Source organism: Molothrus ater, chromosome 5 (genome assembly GCF_012460135.2).
Source record: "Molothrus ater isolate BHLD 08-10-18 breed brown headed cowbird chromosome 5, BPBGC_Mater_1.1, whole genome shotgun sequence".
Taxonomy (NCBI): Eukaryota; Metazoa; Chordata; class Aves; order Passeriformes; family Icteridae; genus Molothrus; species Molothrus ater.
In genome coordinates, this window is record NC_050482.2 from 48,096,526 (window position 1) to 48,114,150 (window position 17,625).

Genomic DNA, 17,625 nt, shown 5'->3' on the forward strand with positions numbered 1-17,625 from the left:
GGAAAAGTCGCAGCTGAAAGGACAAATTGACCATGGTATACTCTTAATTCTGTGGAGAACTTCCTTGCTGGAATAGGCTTTCAAATTTTGAATGAGATTTATCACTCTGTTATAGTGTATAGTCAATATACACACTGCTATAGTCTGTACAGAGGACTTGATGCCTGAATGTTGGAGTTTTTATCTTGGCTGATAATATTTACTTTTGTGACCTTCTTTCCATTATTCATACTTACTGCATCAATTTTCCAAATTGTAAACACAGTGCTCCATTTTCTAATGGATAGTGATAACAGTTAAAAGGTTTTAAAAGTTCTTTAGTGATCTTAAACTCATCTATGGTTGAGATAGTTGATCAGATGTAATTGTTAATATAGAAATTACTTCTACACAGTCCTGCTTCCTTAGTAGGAGTGTTAATTCATGACATAAATGACTAGAGGAAAGAAAGCATGGGTCATTTTGTCGAGCCTAAAGTAAATCAATTAGAGATGGTCGAGAAACTGATCCTTTCTAATGGCAAGAAGAAAAAGTGAAAAAACAAAGGGCAAACAGTTCTCAAAATATAGGAGAACTGTGCAGTAACTTCTTCTAGGATATTTTAGGGTAACACAGATTTCGAAATTTTAGAGATTCATGGAATTAATAACTCGGCAAAACTGGCAAAATTAATCTCTAAATTGAATCTAAACTTCCCCCAGGATGGGTGTGTATTACTGTCCTCTCCCAGAAAAATGTTACCATCTTTGTCTCAGGTAGTTGCTTCTTCCAGTATATTGGCACTGAACATTTATCCTCCAGGAACAAGAAAAGTGTGTTGCCAGATGATTCTGTGTTCCCTCTTGCTGCATACTCTGGTCATACTGACCACATACCCTGCTCTGGTTCTTACTGCATCTGGATGACTTAGTGCAACAGCAAATTGCTGACGGCTTCATTCTCCAACACAAATCTAGTTGGTGACTAAAATAGAAAAAGGGATCTCTAGGCCAGTATTGGCATGTCTCTCATTCTTTTTGATTATCATTTGGCTTCTAACTTGACTTCCGTTCTGTTGGCTTATAATTGGGTATTTTTGGATTCTCATTTGTTAAGTTCTAGTTCTGTTGGCACCAATGATACAGTGTCCTCTTACTACCTTCTGGGTTTTTGTACGGGAGAATTTTTTTATTTTTTGTTTTTAATAAGAAAGAATTCCTCATTTGGGCTGGAAGTATTATTGCTTCACAAGACCTGGCATCATTATTTACTAAGCTTTCTGGTAAACTTTGATTTCTAATTAGTAGAACATCTTTCTAACTTTCCAGAACTGAAAAAATCTTTCTCCTCTTTCCTCTCCCACCTAAAGTGTTAAATAAATCTTTCTTACATGTATTTTATTTCTAGGAAAAATGAACCAAATGCATCTTCTACAGCTTTTGTGAAGTAAATTTTGGCTGTGAGTACAGTGATACAGGGAGCAGGGAGTCAAGTTTCAAGTCAGTGCTGTTCATGGCAGTACAGGTTATGCTGTGTGAACATAATAAATTATATCAAAATGGACATTATTGTACTCCTCAGTTGCAGTATCAGCAGAGAACCTCAGAATAGCACGGTAACAAGTTTTGGGTCTTTTTCCATTATTTGTCTGCTATAAGTGAACCTGTTTGGTGAACCAACAGGTTAAATATAGTTTGTTGTCTAAATTTAGATTTATACTTTGGCTGCAAATTTAATGCAAAATCACCAATCATCATTTAAAATTAATTTTAAAAATCCAAATATAAGAAATATTCTTTGAAAGAAGTTTGTCTTCTATGTTTCTTGAGTTTTCTAGTTAGATTTTCTCCTAAAATAAGATAGTTTCATTTCAGTTGCAAAAAAAATCCCTAAAAAGCAAAACCAACCAAAAACCCCCAACCAAAAAAATCCCAACAAATTAAAAAAACACCAAAAACCCAAACAACAAACCCCTAGCGCTTAGTCTAAGTTAACTAAATTAATTGTGACTGCTACGTTATTGATTAAATTCCATTTTCTTTGATGGAGATGACCCTGAAAACAATGAAGAATAACTGGTTCCTTATATAATGCTTCCATAAATTTAGTTTTGCATCTCATTGTCATAATTCCGCTTTGGTACTAGTGTTGTGAATACAGGACTTGTTTTCCTTGTGCTTTCCTGTTAAGTTTGGAAATCTCAGCTGTTACTTTAAGGGGTACTCGAATTACTTCCTGTTTATATGAAGTTGGCATGGTATCTTAAAGTATGTTAAATTTTCTTTGCTTATATGCACCTTCTCTGTACCATGTGAAGTGCTCCACTGTGCAGTGTTGAATACCTGAAGGCATTGGAAGGATGCTTTGAAATGGAATTTGTTCTTGGGTTTGTTGTGGTTTTAGTCTAGTACCTCTGGTTATCCTGAACTGAACAGCTTCTCAGTAGTTGCAAAAGTTTTCCATATACAGCTTGGATATATGATATTGCTGTGTGACTGTTTTCTTCTTTTCAGCCTTTCTCTCTGCTTCTTGCTCCAAAAGGAGTGGCCGCAGGGATGTGGAAGGGGACACCTTACTACTTGTATTAGTCTTTCATCTTCAGCTTTTTCCTGTGTACACAGAAATTTAAGGGTTGTTATTTGGTCCCAGTCATTTTATCCGTGGCCATTCCAGTGCCTCGGGTCGTTGAGTGGCATTTCTGAAGACATGACAAGCATTTTTACTGCACTGGGACAAATGTTATTGTTATAGAGACAGAGGCATTTTTAATTATATAGCAAATCTTTAGAATGGTTTAAAAGTATTTTAGTACAAATCCCGGTTATAGATACAGGATTTATATATATTATATATAATATATAAATATAGCTATGGTATACTGAGAGAATCTATGAAAGCAGTTTTATTACACTGTAACATGAAGTAACAGTGAACAAATCTTAACAGCGTTGAAAATGTCTGGCATAAGTAAATCTTCAAGAATTGTTTGAATTACATTTATTAAAACACCAGGTCAGGTAAAGAGTCTTTTTTTCCTGTTCCTACTTCATGTGCAATTTATTTTCTTAAGGAGTAAACCTGTTTTTTAGTCTAAATTTCATCTGTGCATTTCACTTTACAGCTACTGTTAGTTTATTAAATAAAAGTCCACCAGTCCTACCCATTTCCCATTGTTTCTGACACACCTTGATTTCTTTGGTTGAGCTACAGTTTAATTTAAGCTATCTTGCTGACTATTGGAAATTCATCCATAAAACATTAATAAAGTATATTTATAACTCCTATCACATTACTCTGCAATGTGTAACAAACTTTGTGAGTGTCTCTTAGGAAATAATGTGAACAAAGTGGATATGTCAGCGTACAGTTTATGAGCAGCTATTAATTCTATGTTGTTGAAGCGTTATTGATGAATATGTTTCCTTGCATTTCATGGTTTTATCACTCAAAATAAACATATACAGTTATATATGTCAAATGGGCTGCTTGACTTTTGTCTCTGACCATGGGGTTATGTTTGGGCTGTTTAAAATGCCACTAGCTCTTATCTGTGAGGTGGAACCTTTGCCTGAGACTAATTAGAAAACTAAATTACAAAGTTGTTAGCAGGACATCATGTAGCTGAATTGGATGGCTGTTTTAAGGGGCACAGCTAAAGTGAATCCATTCTCATGTGACTTTTAAAGTTGATTGTCTTTCCCTGTGACTGTGTTACTTAAACTACCCCTAACTACTGAGAGCAGTTTTTAATGAGTAAAAATACTTGTGTATTGTAGGCTCAGATTTGTTATTTGAGGCCAGAAAATTTGGGAGAGATATTAAAACAATCTCACTGATTATGCCATTACTCCAGGCATGGATAATAGCTTTTAAAAGCTGCAGAAAACTAATCTGAAAAGAATTATAAATATATTCACTGTTCAATAAGATGGCCAATATCTGCTCTTTGCACCAAAGAAATGAGAGGGTATATATACATAGGGGTTAATATAACTGGTTATTCATTTTTTCCACACTTGTATTGTTCTTGTTTGGTAGGAAGTTAGCACAGTACCAGTTAAGGGTAAGGGCAATGGAGCAATCGTGTGAATGCAACACATAAAGTGTATGTTAAAAGTATTTTTGAGTGTTACACAAATATGCAACCACACTATCGAAACATGTATTGCAGCACTATGAAATTTTGTTTGTGTAAACTTTGATCTTGGTAAACTGCTTCCTTTATTACATTATCATTCTCCTTTTATCTTGGTAAGAGATGACAAATATGTTTGGTACCTGGTTGAGTAGATTATCACGACATCTTTGAAAGGCTGGAATAATTACTTCAATTTTATGGGAGTTACTGCATTGGAAAAAATAACGGTTGAGGAGTGATAAATTTGACACTGAAACAGTCTGTGGCTGAAATATGCTCAAAAATGTATGAAAAAATAATTTTCACAACTGCTTAAACTGTGCTTGAAGTCTCTAATTTTGTATGCAGATGACTCAAAACGAAATATTAACCTTATAATTATGCATACAAACACAGTATTGCCACCCTCTCTACATGCATTCCATTCCCAAGACATATTTTAACATCACTCCCCATAATTTAAGATTGATTTTGCTATTATATAACGCCTTGGTGCGTCATGTATTATTGTGGTGGTGTGATGCTTCATTAATTGTCTGGTTTGCAACCTCCAGATTTTTTTCTAGTTTGTTACAGTAGAAACTATTAATAAAATTGTCTGCATTGTGTCAGTGTGCCACACATACTCTTCAGAATTTCGATCTTTACTACCCTGAAACTGTTTTTTTTTACTTTGCAATGTATTTTTTTGTTTTTGCATTTTTTCCCATTAATTTTTCACTCTTACATACTGAAATGTTCCTTTATGAAAAGCAGGTGGCATTACAATCAATAACCTTGTTTATCTCTTTGTGATGAACTGAACTGTGGCGTTATATAATACCAAAACTTTTAAAATCATGTATATCATATGTGAATAGAGAAGTGCATATTCAGAACTTTCTTCAAAATTCCAAGTTGTAGCTTTTGGTTTTTCATTTGGTACAATACGTGTGCATGTTGTTGAGCTGTTCCATTTGAGCTTTAGAGGTTTCTTTCCCAGTTTTCTACAGTAGTTTGCCATTGGCCCATATGTGCTGTGGTGTTGTAACTTTTTCTGTGGTAAATTTCACAGTTGCAGTTATGGTGGGAGATAACTTCTTTTTTCAATATCATGTCTACCAATATGTGCTTTGGTCCTTAAATTGTCTCCTTCCTTACCTGTGTTTTCCTTGTAGTATCAGAATAAAAAAAAATCATGGGGATGGGTGTCTGTAAAAAAGTTTTCTCTTTCTTTTCAAAATTGCACATAAATCAACCTAATTTGCAGCAGTAATGATTTGAAAAAGTTGCTGGATAGCAAAGCTAAGGTAATATTCTTTCTCCTACTCCATTGTATTTTACGACACTGTAGAATGCTCTCTGCAAGTAGAAAAACACATATAATGGTACTAGGCTGAATGTCCCTGCTTTTCTAGAGGCAGGTGAGGGAACTGCTTCAAGAATCACTTGAATGCCAGAGACAGCCCTTCATTTATTGCAAGGCTGATGCCTCTCTGATTTCCCTTTATTAATATATTGTTTTCTAGTGTGTGGATTAATTATTTGATATTGCAGTTGATGACATATGGGATATTATGACAGTCTTCCAATAGCAGGAAAAAAGTTCCTAATTATAAAACATTTGCATTGGTTTTATTGCAAATCTTAATTGTAACGTTGAGTTCAGGTGACCCTGTATTTATCCATTTTTGACAAGTTCCATGATTTTTATTACTGCTAAGAACCTCTCTTCTGTTTTACTTACTGTTTAAATTTCTTTAATATCCATATGATATCCACTGGCTTTAGAAAGGCAATGTATAATTACTTTCTTTCTCAAGGAAACGGTATCATTGCTGCTTTTTCCTGGCAATTATCCCCACAAGTATATCTTATTTGTCAGTCCATTACTTTCTCAGTACTTTCTTCTATTCTTAAAAAGACTTTAGTGGCTGGGATTGGAAGAAAGCAATTATGTTGTCTATGCATACATAGTAGAAAATGCATGAAATTGTGAGCATAGGTAATTTTTACTGATTCTCTTTAGAAAACCCTGAATTGGAGTGTAATTACTAAAAATGAATAGAGATTTTGTGTAATCAAATAAATTAAAGTTTTGTTTCTAGTAGTTTTCATGGTCAAGAAAATCTGAAAATGTTAGTTTTAAGCAAAAGTTTTACAGTTAGTAGAACACTTAAAGTACCAATTTCTAATATGAAGTAGGAAAGGCACAAATTTGAGTAGTTGCATTCATTTAATGCATACTTTTCATTGTTTTCACTTCCATATGCGCTATAAAGCAGTTTCCATGTAACTGATAAAGAGAAATTTAGAAGAGGTTATAATTTCTTATTTCAGGACTTGACAGGTTTCACTCAGATACTTAGAAGAATGTTTACACTTTCAGTTTTACCCTTTTTTCTAAGGTCTTTCAGTTGCTGCTTTCACAAGTTCTGTGCTTGCCATCAAAATACTTTTCCTTCACACATTCCAAGTTGATGCTTGCCTGGGGCATCTGACACACAAATAGATCATTTCATGTGGGTAATTGCAATAGGTGTGGACATGACTTTGCAGACTAAAGCAGCTGGGGCAGAGGGCCTGCAATTTGACAAGGTTTTCTTTAAAGAACACATTTTTCCAAACAGATCAAGGTTGTAAATGCAAAGGGCCTTCTCCTCTGTGGGCTGTTTCAGGGAAATTACACAACACTGGGAATATTGAAGAAACTTTGCAGTACGCTTGCCCCATCCTTCCGTGTTTGTGGTGGTGCAGGCTCAGTTGCTACATGGCTTGTTATTTTCTTTTCCCCTACTACCTTTCTTCTTCCTCCTGCTTCCTTTTTTCACCTTCGTTTCTGCTCTTAGTTGTACCTTGCAGTCTTCTCCCCCCCTCCACTTCACCTTGTGTTTTGCCTTTCATCTCCAAGTTGTTACATGTGTTCTCTTGGGCTGGAGCTACGTTCCATTTCAGTATGAAATGTTCAGTTACAGGACACATTGCTCTTATGCAAAACATTTTAATTGCAATTTGAAGTGCACCTACCGGCTGAAGACTAAACATGTGGCCATTTTAAAACTGGGAAGTCAAGAAAAGATTAAGTCTTGTATTTTTTTTACTTTCTTCCTAAATTTTTTTTTACATACGTATTTAAAACTCTGGCATTTCAGAGTGGGATTTATTAGGCTGAATTTTTAATTCCATTTTTAATTCACTTTTCTCATTCCACTGTTGTATGTTAAGACTGTTACACTGCTGACAGCCATATGAAAGGAGAGATATTTAAACTAAGGCAGCTCAGATACAGTTGTGATTAACTGGATGGTTCAGTCCACGATGTTGCTACTTCCAGGCTATACAAGCTTTGTTCACCTGCTGAGATAACACAGGTCCAAAATGGCAATGTAAATGACAGTATTTTGGAGGATTTCTACTTACTTGGAATTTAAAGGCACATACATTAGGATACATGAGCTGTAAAAGTATGGAAAAGGGGATTTGGTAGTTTATAGTTCTTTTAAATCTCAATGTAAACTTTTTTTGCTAGATTACTAGAAATTTCCCAGATGCTGTGTTAAACAATCAGTTTTAAGTGCAGCTTCTATTTGGTCTGGAGACAGGTGCACTGGTTCTGACAAAGGATTGACAGAATGGTTGGCTGTGGGGTTGTGATTTTGTTCGCTTTTGTTGGGTTTGTTTGGTTTTGTGTTTATTTGTAACTGTGACATTTTAAATATATACAGATCAATTTATGATGCTGTGGTTGTTTTGTTTCTGTTTCAGTTTATTTGTATTCTAAGGTGTGTGAATCCTTTGTTACTAAGACTTGCTAGGCAGTATGTAAACCAAACCATCAGGCAAATGTTTGAGGTTCTCGTTAATGGTTTTCATTATTTCACTGATGTGGCTGCACTGATAGGTGTTAAGATGGCATCATCTGTTCTTCTGCTGAGATCAGCTGAAGCAGTTTCATGTTGTTGGCTTCCTGTGTTTGGAGATAGCTAAAAAGTGATAGCAGACCACAATGCTTTGACTAGACTTTTCTGCTTTACCAGTTTCTACCCAAATGCTTGCTGAAATCTAATATTAGGAACTGAAAGATTTGTTCTCTTGTTTCAGTTTTTGACATGTATGGAAGTGTTGTTCATATATGACTGGAAGTCCAGTGCCAGGCTTCCTCTTGACTTCATCAGGGCTGCAAGCATTCTGAAGTTGTCTTCTAATTTTGCTCAGAGCAGCACATCTGAATCTCCATTTCTTATGTCTAACATGGCAATCTTGTCCAAAGAATCCCATTCCCTCCTTTTTATGGAAGAAAAGAGCAATTGTTTCTCTGTAGTTTTTCCTCAGACATAGTTCTGTTGTAAACTGGAGTTGCCACAAGTCCTTGTACTATAAAAAATTTCCCTTAGAGAATTTCTGGGTGAAATAGTCACAATACTAAAAAAGGGTGGTTTTATTTTCTTGTTTGGTTGGGCACAGGGTTTTCTGAAAACTATTACTTCCATTTCACAGAGAGGATGCCCTGTGGGTTAAATTTGTAGCTCTTAACCATTCTGGTGGTGTCAGTACTCCAGAAACATCTGGATAAGGTGAGAAAGTTGCTCTCTGAGATCATGGAGATGCTTAATTTCACCATGGGGAAGTAGTGTGGACCAGTCCTCTAACACCAGATTGCCAGTTCTTCCTGGATTTCCTTTTCATTCTCAAATGAAATCTTGAATTTGAGATATCTTCAAGTATCTGAAAACTGTCAGCATGATGGGTTATAGAAATGGATGCTCCTTCTACTCCTTATGAGTGTTGGTGGATGCTGCAAATAGTCAAAATGGTGACCTTTATGGCAGGCATAATGAGCAGTCTGTTTTGTTTGGGGATTCCCTGCCTACACCTTGCTCCTCTAGGTAGGAAACAATGTTCAGCCTTTTTGGCTTTTCAAGTTTCCTTAAGATTTTCCCTAAATTTCATTTGAGGGAAATGCATGGTTGGTGAAGTAGGGGAATCTGGCTGGGGACGTCATGGTGTGCTGTGTATCGAGTACAGCATCTGCTGGGGGTAGCTGAAATGTGTGTCTCAGAACCAGGACTGGGGCTGTTCCACAGAGCTCTGCTCAAAGGCTGCCCTGCAGATCTGCAGCTTCTGGGGTGGGCTGCAGAAAGAGCCTGACTGCTTCTGCATAGCTCCTGTTGAGGAGATTGCTGTCCAGGGTCATTTAATAAAAACCTTGAATAGTGGGGCTGGCCAAGAGAAGGTCTTTCTTCCTGAGAATTGCACATATGAGACCTTGTTGGCTGAGTTGATTTAATAAGTCTTTTTAACTAAGGCTTATTCAGGATTTTCGCCTTCCAGACATATCAAAATAAAGAAATGTGTGCTGTGACACTTGCTGACTTGGAAATTCAAAGAACTTTCTCACTGGCACAGTCAAGTAGGGCTTCAAAACAGTTAGCTGTCATACAGAGTATTTTTCTAAGGATTTTGATTTCCTTGCACAGGAAGAATTGAAAGGAAATTACTTCAGACTAATGTATTTTTTAGTGGGAAGAAATTAATAGCTTGATATTCAGTTTTCTTCTTTCTGTAGTTCCTTTTAAATCTCCCTCTCCATTTATCAATCTGCTTTCTCCTGGCAGAGAGAACCATGGTTCAAAATACACATTGGTGGCTGGGAAGATCATCCAGTTGGAATGAAATTCCTCTTGACTTTATGCTAATCAATTTATCATTGATTATTTTAATGTGCCTTTTTCTTAAGCTTCAAGTTAAATCAGCTCATCATACTAAGAAACCTGAAGCTAGAAAGTATTTTAAATAGCAACCACTCAACAGAAGAATTCTGTGGTTAATAACTGAAATATGTTTCTCTGTGTATTGGAAAGATGAATCCCTGTAGAGATCTCTTATATCACCTGTGAATATAAGTAGTTAGATATTTTGTACTTAAATTTGGTATTGTATTTTATTAGCAGAATTTCATCAGTGGCAGCATCAGTACTTAAGACAAAAAGAAATCAGGTTGTAATAATGGATAATAAAGAGAAATGTCAGGCACTCCAAATTCACTGACTGATAATTCAAGCAGCTTCTCCTTGCATTTAGTAATCATAAGATGCCTCTTTTTGCCTCTCCTCAGAGCCTTGCCTGTGTGAGGATTGCCTTTAGGACTTCCTTAAATGCCTAGTTTTTTCCGAATGAAAGGTCATAGAGCAGATAATCTTAATGCTTAGGTTTGTGCATCTGTCACCATCTGACTGCACAGAAAAATCTAATATTCCTAGGGTGTATCATGTCAGCATTTGTACAGACCATGTGGGTCTGATACCTTATATTTTTTCCCATGTTAATTGCTCAGAGATATTTGATAATTATGGTGCTTTTGCAACTCCTTGTCTGTCCTAAGGAAACTTGTTTACTCTAATCCATAAATGTGTAGCAGTTCAGTCCAAGAATAAGTGATAATCTCTCCACAGAACAACAATAAAAAGAAGAAACCTCAACTACTTTTTGTAGCAAGTTTAAGGAAGTAGAAATTCATATAATCATGATTGTTTTCTAGAAAGTGTCTTTAAAATCACAGAAATACGTAAGACCTCCCCCATATTTTTTCTCATCGCCTGAGGGAAAATGTTAGGAATCTCTACAGTCTGATCAGCCATGGGACAGCAGTTGATCTACAAGATAAATCTTGTTTGGTGGTCTTCTAGGGTTTTTTGTTAAAACATATAACCTGGGCAATAGCTTAAAAGATCCCTTTATGCTCTCTAAAGGGAAGATTAAAAATAGATTTGTGTGTAGAATAATAAATGCTAAAATTTTTCATAATGGGTGAGAATACAGTAATGAAATTACTGAATACAATTGGAGTTTTCTGATGGTTTTTGATGTGTTTTGTAAGCATACAAGTTCTAGTGTCGTTTTCCCTTTTTCTTAATATGAAGTCAGTGTCTTCGTAAGTACAGCGGCAAAGCTGTCTCAAGATAAGTAATGCATTGTCCTGATGACTGCTCTGTCAGAAAGTTATGCAGAGGAAAGGACAGGTTACAACCAGATTAAAATGTTAGGAGTCATAGTTGAAATATACTTTATACCAGCAAATTGTTATGCATTTACCTGTAAAACAGCAATGTGCTACTATTGATCAGGGGTTTTTACTCCTTACAAAGCTGAAAATACTTTAATACTTGTTTCTGCAATACAGTCATTTGGTTATGGCCCATTTTTCAAGTCCTGGGATATTTGTCTGAAATTACCTTCTCTTGATAATTTCAGCAGTTCCTTTCTAATAAGTATCAATTCTGATACCTCTCCTGAATGTTCAATGTGTCCCTTTTCCACCTGTGTTCCCTGGATCTGCTTTTGCAAAACAAAGGAGTTTTGTCTTTCAGAGCGGGAAGTTCACAGGAAGTGAATCAGGAGGTGTCATTGATCTTACACTGGATGAAGAGGATGACAGCTGCTCTCAAGGTTGGTGAAAAATACTTTCCTAGCTGCAGGGATAGTTGAGCTACAAGTGTTATTTCATCCTTTGAATGGCAGAAAGGAATCAACTTCTGTTTCTGCTTAGTGTATTCTTTTCTTTGGTGTTTCAGTTAGATAGGACTCCTGTTAAAAAATTATGTTAGATATTAAAAGGAATTTTGCTTACAGTCTTAAAGATTTTTACTATTCCTTTATTTTAAGCATTAGGGCTATCTGTGCATAAGTACCTCAGGCTTGGGGAGTAATTTGAGATGTTTGAGTTTTTGATTAACTTTTCAAAAGCTCTTCTAGATGTATTTATTTTTTCTTTTTACTGGTTATAATTAAAGGGCTTTTAATTCTACAGTTGATATTTAGGCATTAGAGTATTACAGCTTGTAATCTTTTGTTTAACTAACACTTTATGTGCAAGAGTTTAAAGACCAAATGCAAACTGTTGTTTGCTTTGGGACTGTATGCCAAGAGCAGAGTAAATATAGTTGTGCTCTTGTGTACTTTGGCAGTTTGGATGCACTTCATCATTTAAAAGAACACATTTCTTTTTATATAAATCTTGTGTAAATGTAGGCCAGTCTAATTATAGTTAGCATTGGATTAGTGAAGAATGGTAGTACTTCACAGAAGTAATGAGTCTCTACGTAAGGCCATGTATTGTGCTGTCATTTCCATTGGAAAAAAAGCATATTTCTACTACTGGAGGTAAAAATTTCATTCTGTTTGGCCACTAAATGCATGTCCCTGTGCTACATTCTGAAGTCCAGCCACCAAGAAGTTTGATTCCTCTGGACAACCTTGTAGTTATTTCTCTAGCTTGTGCATTCAAGTTCTACACAAACATTCTTAATAGCTTGACTTGCTTTGCATTGTATTACACAAATGTAGAAAATCATTTTGGCATGTGGTAGCATTTCTTCCAGTGAGAAATCGTAGAGTTATGGAATGGTTTGGGTTGGAAAGGATCTTTAAGGTGATCTCATTCCAGCCCCCCCTGCCATGGGCAGGGACATCTCCCACTGGCCCATGTTGCTCAAAGCCCCATCCAGCCTGGCCTTGAACAGTTCCATGTGATGTTATCACCAAAAAGGGAGTGTGTGAGGTACACAAGTATTAGCGAGGCATGATGCAATTCAGATAGCTGACTCTGCTTTTCACAGTGAATTGAGTATGAGCCAACAGTGTGTTCTCATTTCAATTTAAGTATTCCCCCAAACTGACACTGGTGGAACCACAGCTGAAATAGGGTGTCCAGTTCTGGCTCCCTTTTCTTCAAGCTCAGAAGAGTTGTGGTAGCACTGGAGAGGTTCCCACTGATGGTGTCAGGATGGTGAAGGCCTGGAGTGCATGACCTGAGAGCTAAGCAAGAGACAATGTCAGGGCAGCCTACAGCTCCTTGGAGGATAGTTACAAAAATGACAGAGCACAACTCTCTTCAGCAGTGCCAAGTGATACATTAAGGAAGGAACTGTGGCCATGAACTATAAGTTCAGGAATGAGGAGGAAAGAAATCAGCATAGTGCTGCACAGAGGATGGTAGAAACTGTCCTATTGAATGTTTTTGAGATTTAGCAGGGCAAAACCACAATAAGTTGCTATTGACAATCCAGCTTCAACAAGAAATTGGACTACACAGCCACCAGAGGTCCTTTTCAGCCAGGATTTTGACTTGACAAGCTGAGTGGCAGAATAGCTGAGGCAAACAAGTTTTTATCACTGTCATCTCTTCTGAGGGTTAGTTCTCAAAAAGATAAAAAGGTGGTTACCTTAAGACTGTGCAAGCCTGTCAGACAAGGTTAACCTCCCCAGTCCTATTTAATATTTTGTAAAAGACACCCAGCAGATAGATTAAAATGGATTTGGGGTATATTTTAAAGTAGCATGTCACAGTATTGTAATATATTTCAGCTAATATTTTTCTATCTTAAAAGTTTCTGAAAATAACATTTTTTTCTTCCTAATTGCATTAAGTAGATGCTCACCTCACAATTGCCATAAAAGATCAATACCACAGTTGCACATAAAATTGTAAGACTGCTTCTGTAGGTAGGAGTGCTACAGAGTTGTAGCTCCATTGCAGCTTAATTCTTCCTCAGTTTCTTTGTTGGGGCTTGAGCCAGTATCTTAAAAATTTATCCAGTGGGATATTATGAGATTCTTTTCCCTTAATGTCAGGTCTTAGAATACTGTCCTTCCATTAGGAGGAAGGTTAGTGGAGTACTTCTGTGCTCCAGGGGAAGGGTTAACACAGGGTTAGCTCCCCTGTGTCTCTTCCCTGCACAGCAGAAGCTGGTAGTCTGAAGCCAATGCAGGTTAGTTCATGTTGGGAATTTGTGTGAGAAGTCAGTGGTTTTTAATATGTGCTGTAAAAACATAGGAAGCTCTAATAAAAGCTTGAGTTTCACCCTGCAGTAAGAACACAGCACTAGGATTTTGGAGCAAGTTTCTCAGGAATGCATTCTGATAAAAACTTCAAGGTTAAACAGAGGAGGAGTACACTTCTAACAGCTTTTGCATGATCATAAGCATCTGTGTACCTTTGGCCAAGTATTTTTTCCACTGAAGTTTGTTTACAGCAAATGTGGAGCAGGTTTTATTTTCTCCCAGATTTACACAACCTCAGGATAGAAAATACTTTCAGCATTATGGTGTTTCCTGCAGGGGTATTAGCTCGATACTAATTCAAATTCAAGATCAACACTTACATAGTGTTGTTGGGAACATCAGTTCCTGATTATGTCTTTTACAGCATTGTCACCCACATAAAAAGTAAGCCTAATTCTGCTACTTGTAATAGGTATGTGAATAGATCTTATTATCTGCTAATATCTAATAATATCTTCTGATTTGTGCAAAAATTATGAATGAAGACGGTGTGTAATTTTTGAGAAACCATGTTAAGAGTAATCTAGATACTTTCCTGTCTGCAAGTATCTTGCAATACTTGCACTTTGGACCTTGCTGGCCTTTTTATAAAAAGGATCATCAAATTATTTTGTATTAATATTGAAACAATTAATAGATTTAATCCAAAGTGGGTCTGTAGTCTAAGAAAGATACCTAAATGCACTCTTAAATTAAAACAACTATGTTCTGCTTTTTCATTATTTTGTGAGAAAAATTATTATATACATAATCAGTGCTTTATTTTATAAGACTAGTTAACAAATCTGTAGTTCTCTGGATAATTTTTTTCTTATTCTTGAGCATGCCTGTGGCATGCTTGGTGTTCTGTAATCTACCTATACCAGTTATGAACCAGAACACTGTTCAAACCTCCTTTGTGCTATAACTGCAGTGTTGTAGACTGTTTCTGGCATGGAAATTAGTCCCTCTTCTGTTTTGTGTATTAGAGTAGGAGTTTTGCTTACACCTCCAGTAGTAACAGTTTCCATTTCATGCTTATTTCCATAAATCATACTTTGCTGTGTCCTCTAGGTCCATGTTTGTTGTGAATATGATGCTGTGTTCATTTAGTATTGGAAACTGTTCCATAATGACTTCTAACCTTAGTCCTGTGCTTACTATGTACCCAGTCTTCCTCACTGGTGTTTTTTTTTTTTTTGCTTAAATAGTCTTTTCCTCTTATTTCCATTTATTTAATGAAGTCTAGTTAGTTATCTGTCATCATTTCCTGTGGGTGGTGCAATGCTGACCTAGTTTCCAGTCACTGGAATGCCAGCAGGGCTCTTCTTGATTTGTCAAGGGTAAATGAACTTGCTCTGTGTGAAATCAAAAACAAAAGCAAAACTGGAAAAGCCCTCTTGTTTGTCCAGACTGTCATCTTTCCTTGCACCACATTTACAGCAGTAGGCTGTAAAGGTGTTTACTTGTTGCACTGTAAGTGCATCTTGTAAATCATGACTAAGAAGGCACTCACCTCACTGAAATTATTCAGTGCTAGTTGAGATGTGCAGCAGTCTCTAAATATTTGAAGTAAAAACAGATGTGTATACATCTCTGTAGGAATCTCTTTGAAGTCAAGTCATTTATTGAACACTGGGAAATCTCTCATAATCAGGGACAATAAAAGAAGCTTGAACCAATCACAAGGCCCATTAGTTAATCAAAGAGCAGGAAGGATCTCACCTTTTGTTTTCAAAATAAGCATCCCTTCACTGCTCCTTTTATAGACTTTGGGAAAAAAAACAAACAAAAAACCACAGTATATTTTCATCCAGTGGCTTCAGTGAAGTAGCTTGGCTGTTGAGTCTACAGAAAAACAATATGGGCTGCAATTCATACTGTGTTTTATTCTTGAGGTCTTGAATTTGGGGATATGGTCTGGGGGTGACTATGCTGGTGTTGGGTTGATGGTTGGACTAGATGATCTTTAAGGCCTCTTCCAACCTTGATGATTCTGTGATTCTGTAATTATGTCTCATAGAATCATATAGCAGTTTGTGAAGGGTACTGCTTCTTCAAGCTGTTAGCAGCTAGTGTTAAACACAGCTCAGGGAGACCATCCAAATAGTCTTAAACTGCCAGAAACCCCAACACTCTGAGCTATGGTGGCATTAACCTTCTTCTTAATGCTTTCAAATCTAGCTGGTATACTTAATTGAACATTTTAAATGTGGTCCTCACTATATTGTTCTATTTTCTCAAGAGTAAAATGAGTATTTACATATTGTCATCTTTATATTCTATGCTCTTTTACTGAATTAGTGGCTGATGTAAGTACAGTTTTATTAGGGGAGAATCCTTTTGAGTATCAGTCCTTAAAATCTACTCTTTTATCTTGTGGTGTTTAGTTCTTCAGGGGTGGGTGCCTCCTCTGCCCATTACTGCTTTAATGTCCAGATGAAAGCTTCTCAATTTTTCCTAATTCAACTTGTGCAAAGTCTTGATTACATACAGCCTTACACTCTAATTAATATTTTATATAGTCACAAATAAACTAAAGCAGGAAACAGTATTGCAGTAGTAAGCTACAGATATAGGCAATATTTGTCAGTATCACAAGTCAGTAAGTCATGTTGAGGAGGGTGTCAATGTGATAAAACAAATTTTCTTTTTAAAATTTTCTGTAAATAATAAAGCAATTTCCCCCTTTTTAAGTAAATATTGTGAAAATTCAAAGTAGCAGCAAGAGAACTAACAGATTGAAAAAAGGAAAGAGTCAGCAAATAAAAAGATATAAACATCAAAGGTAGACAAGATTTATTTAGGGAACAAAATTTGAGTACTGCAGTGTTCAGGCCTTTAAAGGTTTTAGGATTTGCTTTTAGTAACAACTTTTAAAGACTTTGGCACAGTGTTCCCTTGAATTCAGGTTTCCAAATTGCTCTGAAATGTGCAGACTTCATGATAATAGAATAAAACATTGTGGAGTGTGTCTGGACAGGGAAAATTGCAGGGATGAAAGTAAAAAGATTTAAATGAGTTTTCTGCAGATTTGTTTGCATAAGCAAAAAAGGTCAGAGAAATGTCATGCTTCGAATATCCTCACCAGTCTGTAAATGGGGGAGGGAGGAAAGGATTGTAAAACTCTGTGGTGCTTGGAACTGTGATTCAGAAATAAAAATTTCTGTTTGCTATTGCCTATATCTTTTGTTTCTTTTAAAGCAGATGGCAAGAAGCAGAAGCAGAACCAGAGCCAGGCACCTGTGCCAGGACTGAGCATACCCAGCCAGCCCTTGACTCGACCCCTGCAGCCTTTGCCACCTTTGCAGCCAAGCCCTGTGCAGCAGCCAGGTGTGCCAACAAGTGGCCCTTCCCAGACCACCATCCATGTAATACCAACAGGTAACTTCATTGGACATCACTGTGTGAGTGCAGTGGCTGCTTTTTTCCTTGAATTAGACTGCTGTGTGCTCTACATTTTGCTAATCTTTTAAAGTGAATATGCAAAATGTTTGAGTCACTTCATAATCTTTCATTCTAGTCAGTTTCCCATAACATTTTTTCTTTTAAACTGATAAAGGGGAAGGACAGTACTACTGATTTGAAAAGAATTCAGGGTCAATTTTATTTATGGAGAGGAAGAAATCCTGCTGAGGATAGTCATGGAAGTTATTAAATATACTACTGTTGGTAAAAGTGAAGGAGAAGAAACCTGTACCTTCTTTAAG

The 17,625-nt window shown here is 36.5% G+C and overlaps 1 protein-coding gene across 2 annotated transcripts in view; it reads left to right on the forward strand.

Annotated features, from left to right (window-relative positions):
* The window catches only part of ATF7IP (activating transcription factor 7 interacting protein), an 82,299-nt gene that overhangs the window by 54,880 nt on the left and 9,794 nt on the right, over nucleotides 1-17,625 (forward strand). Inside the window, exons 12-13 of one of the 2 annotated variants that reach the window (XM_036401649.2) lie at nucleotides 11,464-11,542; nucleotides 17,120-17,299. In XM_036401649.2, coding sequence (XP_036257542.1) covers nucleotides 11,464-11,542; nucleotides 17,120-17,299 — 259 coding nt within the window. The remainder of the gene's footprint in view (nucleotides 1-11,463; nucleotides 11,543-17,119; nucleotides 17,300-17,625) is intronic. The other variant, XM_036401650.2, reaches the window with a different exon arrangement.